Source organism: Phocoena phocoena, chromosome 16 (genome assembly GCF_963924675.1).
Source record: "Phocoena phocoena chromosome 16, mPhoPho1.1, whole genome shotgun sequence".
NCBI classification, from domain to species: domain Eukaryota; kingdom Metazoa; phylum Chordata; class Mammalia; order Artiodactyla; family Phocoenidae; genus Phocoena; species Phocoena phocoena.
The window spans coordinates 8984682-8992879 of NC_089234.1; the positions used below are offsets into that span (position 1 = coordinate 8984682).

At 44.5% G+C, this 8198-nt stretch overlaps 1 protein-coding gene across 1 annotated transcript; it reads left to right on the forward strand.

Moving 5' to 3' along the window:
• The first annotated feature begins 2359 nt into the window (after positions 1-2359).
• LOC136136594 (protein FAM24B-like) lies at positions 2360-3735 on the forward strand. The gene is made up of 2 exons (XM_065894804.1): positions 2360-2451; positions 3552-3735. Exons 1-2 carry the CDS (start codon positions 2360-2362, stop codon positions 3733-3735), a joined length of 276 nt encoding a protein of 91 aa, XP_065750876.1.
• The last annotated feature ends 4463 nt before the right edge of the window (positions 3736-8198 follow it).

Here is an 8198-nt window from a genome sequence, read left to right on the forward strand (position 1 = left end):
TCTTTCATGAGGGGCTCTGTGTGCCTACTGGGGCATGTCTTCAACAGTATCAGCCAAGCAGTTGAAAACTCTGCCTTTGCCTTCACTTCCTGCTTGGGAAAAGCTTCACGGTCAGCCGGGGTTGAATGCATAGGGCCATCTCATGTCTTTCTTGAGCGTGCTCACAGCCCTGCATGCACACGGCTCTATACATGTGCGTGGACTTCTAGACTCCTACGGATATGTCAGAGCTGTTCAGAACCCCTATGGACATCTAATTTACCAGCTTTTCCTTTAAGCTTTTTGACTAGTCTGTCAGTTGCCGCAAATAATCCAATGCCTCAGAGAGCCAGGAAGTTAAAACATTTTGTCAAAAGTTTTGCCAAAAGTTCTGTGAGGAGAAGACTTTTTTTGCACTGAGTGGACTCCAAGTTAGGTCAAATGCAGATAGCTTTGCAAGCAAGTGACGTCTTCCAGAAAACCAGCAGATGAGTCAGATAATGACAGTTCTTTGGGAATGAGACTCTGAAAGGGCTCTACCTCTATTCTGCTCCCTCTGGTGACTGCGTTGGAATCTAGGCTGTTGAAAATAAGGCTACCATGGAGCCGGAGAGTGGATGATGGAACAGTGCCACAAAGCATGCTGTTCAATACTGAGATTCAGTTGTTCTTAAATAAATGTTTCCTGAGCTGCTGAAAGCTTATAGTTAGTATCCAGAGTCAGAAAAACCTGATTCTGACAATTTCTTTTTTTGCCAGATTTTTCATTGCTTTTACAGAGAAGAGAATTTTCAGAGATCTTATGCCACCATTTTGGGTTATATCTCCCCTGCAGTTTGTAACCTCACCCAGGGTTTGGCCAGAGCAGCAAGGAATAACCCTTTGTAGTTAAAGTAATTCCCTCATTTAATGGAACCAGCTTTGCTGGTGTGAGTACCTTGAAATCACAGAAACCCGATTTAAAACAGATATCCTATCTTTTTGTCTTAACTATAAATTATGATAATATTCTGAAGTCAATGAACCTATATCCAAATCCTGTTCAAAGCTACAAGTACATACTATTTCATTGTGTTACTAAAACATAAAGTCTAACCAGCCTTCTATGACTGTACTTTTAAATATGAGTATTTTTAGATATTAGCCTCCCCACATAACTGTCTTTTTATTTTGTTGAAATCCCAAATTTGCTTTTTTTCCCCCCCCAAATTTGCTTTTGATTAACAGTCAAACCTTAAATGGTCCTCTGAGAGAAACAAAACCTGAAAAGGTGAGATTGAAATTAAATGATTTAAAATAGTATTTGGGCATTCACATTTCCATTGGTGCTAAAATATATCTGAACATGGAATGGAATTCAGAACTCCATGAAAGAGAGCTGGTGTCCAAAGAATTGATGTCACACAGCCTAAGGCCTGATAGGCATATAAGTTGGAGCTGGACAGTGGTTGTCCATTCTGGTCGCACTGGTGGAGAGTGTGCTTCTAAAAGCAAGCTCTTCAAACTTATATCTCAATTACTCCTAACAAGGATAATTAGAATCTTCTTTCTCAAATTAAGGGTTTGAGAAATTCCTGATAAGATGTACTGTTCCCTAAAGTTGATTTTAATTGTAATTTTTTTAAACTGTCAGCATGTATACAGCTTTGGCAACTTAGATACTGGTAAGTATGCTTTGGCAGTTGGATTGTTTATTCCTCTCTTCTGGCTCACTTTTCCCCAGTTTCAGGGAGTCAGATTAAACAAATTGCTTATTCCACACAAATGGGGCTTCCTGGAAAGATTTAGCATTTAGGAGGAAAAATGGCAGTTGTCAGAGGGAGAATTGAAAGCTTCCTTTTCCTGAAACACATATCACAAAATAGATTAGTATATTCTTAGTATTTCTGAACATAACATTTAAAAAAAGTCATTCCCTTAATAATTGCCATAGAAGATTTTTAAGCCTGATGTACAGGGAAGAGTTTAATTCTGACTCTGAAAGGGAACTTATTTCAGGAGGCCCAGGTGTTTGGGAATAAAACCATTTGCTCGAGTGCAGGCTGGTTATTTACAGCTGCACTTTACTGCATGTGAAAGAGAGAAAAAGATTCTTCCCACTTTCTTTCCTTCCTTCTCTCTGGACTTTGCATTTCAGTCCCATCTCATTTAGAAATGAACCCTTTCCCCCATCTCTGGGCCAGCTTAGGGTCCTGGGCCCCCCCCCCCGGGAAGACTCATTTGTGTTTTACACGCATAAGGATCTGTGGTTTGGGTTCATTCTTCCTCCACTGAAGGAAGCATATTGAGGTTGCTAGGTGGCTGTGGGGAGGGAAGCCACATTCACTGCTTGCCTGCACTTCTCTGCCTAGGTGAAGCTTCCCAAGTTAACACGATAATTATGTTCTGCATTGGTGGTGGTATCCTTTTGGCTGTGCTTGTGCTGATGGCTGCTGTCATCTGTCTTTACTACAAAGTAGCCAACGCATTGAAGTGAGTGATGTGGGTAAGAGTGGCTAACACTCCCTCAGATGGGATCCTGCGGTTCTGTGCTTGAGTAGGGTCATGCCTTGCCCCATGGCCGCACCCCGGGTGAGGTCAGGAACAGCGGGAGGGTTTGAGACGACAAAGGCAGTGCGTGTAGAATCTTGGTTTCTTCGCCTTCCTGTTTGGGGCTCTGAGCTCATAAGTAGAATGTTCTCAGCCAGGTGGCTCTGTGCTGCTTTGCTGTTACTTGGCCTCACCTCAGCTGGCTAATTCCACACACTGCAGACTGAAGACTGTGTGAATGCGTCTCTCTGCCTGTGTTCACTCAGAGGACGGGCTGAGTTGATCTTCTCTTGCCTGAGTTGGGGAGCTCTCAGTGTGTCCTTGGCCTTGGGGACAGTGAGGTGGGCCTATAGGACTTGGGGGAAGCTGAGTTATGTGAAGATCCTGGGGTTTGCCTAACAAGGGAGTGTAGATCAGAAAAGTGAGCATTAGATTTTGGGGAAAGGAACCTTCAAATATGGGAGAGATTGGTTGCCAGAAGCAGCGGTGTTCCCATTCATTAACGTTCCAAGGAGGCAGCGTAAGTTGTTGAACAGAGTCCTGCATCAAGCTTTCAATGACCTGCCTTTTATTTACAGCTCCTCCTCTGCTTGTATGTGTTTGATCAAGGCACTGTGTTTCTCCATGTCTCAGATTCCTTATCTAATAATGGAGAGAAAAAACAAACAAAAAAGCAGTGGTTTTCCCATTCTAGGGAACTTAGGCCTGTGTGCTGGAAGGTGAATCCCAGCACTCAGGGGACGGCTGACTTTGGCACCTGTCATGCTCTGCACTTGGAGGACTTGCAGTGACCATCTCGTGACCCACACTTGCAATTCACACTCCCTTATTTGCTGTAACCTGATTTTACATTTCTGGCAATCTTAGGAGAGAAAGGGATTAGACAGGAACTTGGGATGGGGGCAGAGCACTTTAGTCTTGGGCTGGTGTCATGTGTTTCATTGGCTCCAGTCCTAAGGTTCTGAGATACCTCTGACAAGTTGTGACAAATGGACTGAGAAGAAAAATTCTAATCCTATGCTCTGTGTATGTCTTTTCTTAAGAGTTCCAAAGGTACCTAGTTCTTCAGCCTTAAAAGATAATCCAGCCATGGTCACCCAGGACAAGGTCACTGCGGCCATCACCACTGGGTCTTATCCCAACCTCCAATGCTGTGATGAATGTAACTTGTATGCTGGCTTTGATGCCCTGCCACCGTGCTTCTGTGATACAAACGAGGGACTCTGACTTGGGTGGGCACAAATATCTTTGTGAGCAATATTTCTTTATTAGTAGAATGTTTTTATTATTCAAGTCAAGTTTTATACCATTTACATTATATCATGTGCTATGTAACATATTTATGTACTTTTGAATAACTGAAATATTGAAAATAATCCTCTCTGCCTCCAGTGTTGTTGTTGTTAGTTATAAAAGTACTTAAATTTGTGTAGTACCCACTTTGGGACTTGGGGCAACTAGCTTATAAAGTTATACTGCAATATAAGGAGAGTTAGAGTAGAAAATACACCTATATATCCAACCCCAGAAAAAAAATATTGACCTTAGAGTGTTTCTAGTTTCAGACCCTGCTAAACTTCCCACGGTCGGCCCTCCTCCTTCTAAGGGCTTCATTCACTCTCATCCAGCTACTCTACCATGGGCAGTTGTTACACTGCCCTGGAGGGAAACTCCATTCATCCCAGAGGGAGAACAGCCAGATGGGCTACCTCTGGGTTGAGGTTGCCTGATATGTGCAATCATGGGGTTGAGCTCTGTGGTGTCAAAAGGACATTTTAAAAACCTGAGATTCCTCCTCCTGCTGTCCTCCAAATCTTCAGAAGCAGACTTTTTTCTTCTTTTTGGATCACTTTAACGCTGATTATTGCTGACTCAGCTGTCAGTGTCTTTAACTGCAAACAGGAACCTCCCACTGAATGGTGAAGCCCAGATCCTCCTGGTCTCAGCAGTAGGCAGGAGGGTGCACCCCTTGTCACTCCTGCTCGTCTGCTCCCTTCTGTTCCTGCTCTTTCCTCTGAACCTCTGGAACCCCCTTTTAACCATAGACTCTCCATTTGTAACCACAGTTTGTTCTTTTTTTTTTAAAAAAAAAAATTTGAAATGTTGATAGCACATATTTAATTTATTTTTATTTATTTATTTTTTGGCTGCATTGGGTCTTCATTGCTGCGCGTGGGCTTTCTCTAGTTGCGGCGAGCAGGGGCTACTTTTTGTTGCGGTGCACAGGCTTCTCATTGCGGTGGCTTCTCTTGTTGCGGAGCACGGGCTCTAGGCGCATGGGCTTCAGTAGTTGTGGCATGAGGGCTCAGTAGTTGTGGCTCGCGGGCTCTAGAGTGCAGGCTCAGTAGTTGTGGTGCACGGACTTAGTTGCTCCGCGGCATGTGGGATCTTCCCAGACCAGGGCTCGAACCCGTGTCCCCTGCCTTGGCAGGCAGATTCTTAACCACTGAGCCACCAGGAAGTCCCCGCAATTCATTCTTTCATTAACAAAACCCTTGCTTAGTGAGCATCATGTGTTTTACTCAAGGTAAAGAATTGACTCGTAACAGGTGGTTGGTTACGTGCTAAAAGGGATGGAAAGGGTAACAGGAAATAATGATGGAAACGGCTACTATCTCTAGGCTAACAGGGAGAGAACAATGGTAGGACTAAGCATTTGGAAGAGGCCACCTCCTGGCTGAGTTTCAGTCCTCAGCAGAGGGCTTGGCTGATGAGGTAGTGTTCAGCGCTTTAGTGCTCGTGAAATTTGCCAGAAGGATGTGGGAGCTGGAGCTGCTCTCACACAGTAGCCCTTGGAATGTCTGGGAAACTCGATGGAGGGTGAGTGTCCCCAATCTCAGTAAGAGTTTCAAGAGGCAAATTCAAGGCTGCACCTTCCCTGGAACCTGCCTTCCAGCCGGACGTGACGCGTCCTTCTTGAGTTCCTGGAGCACTTCCTCCCTCTCCTGGCACCTACTGCTTTCTGCCCCTTCTTAGGAGTTCAAATGCAGTTCTATTTTCTCTTGTCGCCAGCAAGCCCCTGAGCACATCCAATTTCCCTCTGAACCCTACCCAGTGGGCAGCTCAGTGCCCGGCATCTGGGAGGCCCTGCACAAGTGTGTTCCAAATGTGGGGAATATGCCGTAAGTCCAGGCATCGCAGGGTCCTTGAGGGAGGCAAGATGGAGTAAGGGGTCTTTGAGACAAACCCCTCTGGTTGGCAGTACGGACAGAGTGTAACACAGGGGCTTTAGAACTGGACACAGTTGGTTCCAATCCAACTCTGCCTTTCACAAGCTAGTGCCACTGGAGAAGTTTCTTAACCTCTCTGAGCCTGGTGGCTGGGGGCTGCCAAACAGGCAGCCACATTCCTGATGTCCAGAGGCCCTCTCTTTACTCCTGTGTATGAGTATACAGTATGCTGGGGATACACCATGGATACAACAGCATCTCTGCCCTCAGCGAACAAGTTCTTAGGGGCCTGATTGAATTCCAGCTCCAAATCAAAACAGATTTCCCCCATTTTCTTCTTAATATTTCCATGTAGATCTTCCAAATACTTGCCCCAGTGGCCATGCGGCTGAATCTCCTCTGCATTCGTTCATATAACGAATAAGATCTTTTCTAACCCAATGTGAAGACACTTAAGAACTTACTTAGAATGGGCAAATCAAATTAAGTATTTAAAAACAGCGCTGAAAAATTATCTGGTTACTGGCCCGTCAGTCATCCCTCTGTCAGGAACTGACTAAACATCCACTGGTGGCCGTGCGAGGGGCGTATTCAGAGGTGCGTCAGGTGCCATAGTGTAATACGAAGAAAACTGTCAAATACTGTGACTCACTAGAGAGTGTAAAATCATATAACCAGGAATAAAAAAACCTTTGTGGTGCAGCTATCGAGCTGTACAATGCACTATCAGCATAGGATAATGTATCAATGTTGTTTTTTCTTTAGTCTTAGCAGACTCAAAGGGGTGCCTCAGACCTGATGGGTGGAGCTGGAAGTCCAAGCTCCCCACCTGGCCTCCACCTGACTCGGGGGTGCAGGGTGGCCCTCCTTGCTGCCTGGAGGTGATGAAAGTCCCAGCTCTTCACTCTGCCTTTTCTGGCATCACCCTGGGGAAGGGAAGGGAGGGGAGGACAGGGGATGAGATGGGTGTGGGGCACGGAGAGCAGGTGGAAGTCTAGGCTCCCTACTTCACCTTTGCTGCCTGGGCTGGGGGTGGGGCATAGTTTCACCTATGGTGTTTAGAGCAGGTAGGTTATTGCCTAAAAGTTTTCTGAATTGGCTGGCTGCCCCTTTGCTGCTGGTCCTTTGGCTAGAGGGAGCAGGCTTCTCTTGGGCTGTTTTTTTTCCGCACCCATTGGAGTTTCCGGGTTGCACGCTTTTCCCTGTTAAGTGCATTTTGATCCATGGGGCATAAGATGCTGAACAGCGGCCTTGGTTTGCAAACTTCGTCATTCCTAAGAATCACCTGGGTGCTTTTGGAAAGGGCAGCTTCCTGGCTCCCATCCACTGAACTACACCCAGAGTACCTGAAATGGAAGTTCATTGGACCCTTATTTATTTATTCTTAAAAATTCAGTCCATTCATTGTCAACACTTTTCACATTAGGGATTTGCTAAAAGCCATAAGATGCTAATTTTGGAAACTGTTACCCTCCCACTTTCTCAACAAGATTTGGATAGGTACCAGTTAATGGGCAGATGAACTTTTCAAAGTGGAAACTCTAGCAACTCTTGGTTACTTGGAAAAATTCCCTTTTTCATCTGAAGCACTTGCATGAAATAGATGCCAGATGCTAAAATCATTGTTTCGTGTGGTTGAGAATGAAGCTACTCATGAGAGATAATTAACTTTAGATACAAAGATTGCCATCTTCATCAAATTGACCGTTAATCACATATCGTCAGCTTCCACTGTGTATCAGCAGGAAACTTACTTTTACCAAGACAGTTGTTGGTGAAGGGCATGTTTGTAATCAAACTGACATGTCTCCCTTTAAAGGCAGTGTCCCTCCTTGGGTCACTTGTCAGATTTTCACCTCTCAGGAATTTGGGGTTCACTCCCAGGCCCCACCAAACCCTGCCTCCTCCCTGGGGGACTTGACAATACTGTATTCTCATCTCACACATGCTGTTTATTGACAAAGATGGGAACGATACCCTGGACTTGAGGGCTCATATTTTAAATATTGTTACTGAATATTTCTAAAAAATTTTTATTGGAGTATAGTTGCTTTACAATGTTGTGTTAGTTTCTACTGTACAGCAAAGTGAATCAGCTATATGTATACATATGTCCCTTCTTTCTTGGATTGCCTTCCCATTTAGATCACCACAGAGCACTGAGTAGAGTTCCCTGTGCCATACAGTAGGTTCTCATTAGTTATCTATTTTATACATAGTATCAATAGTGTATATATGTCAATCCCAATCTCGCAGTTCATCCCACCCACCCACCCCCCTTCCTCTTTGATATCCATACGTTTGTTCTCTACGTCTGTGTCTCTGTTTCTCCTGTGTAAATAAGATCGTCTATACCAGTGTTTTCGGATTCCACATATATGCATTAATGTAGTTACTGAATATTTATTGAAAAACAAAAACAAAAAAATCTGGCTGTGTCCAAGTCTGTTTCTTTAAAGACAACTTTGAGTGTACTGAGCCTAGTGCAGGCCTCTTTCTGTTAAGGTATAAAAAGATTAA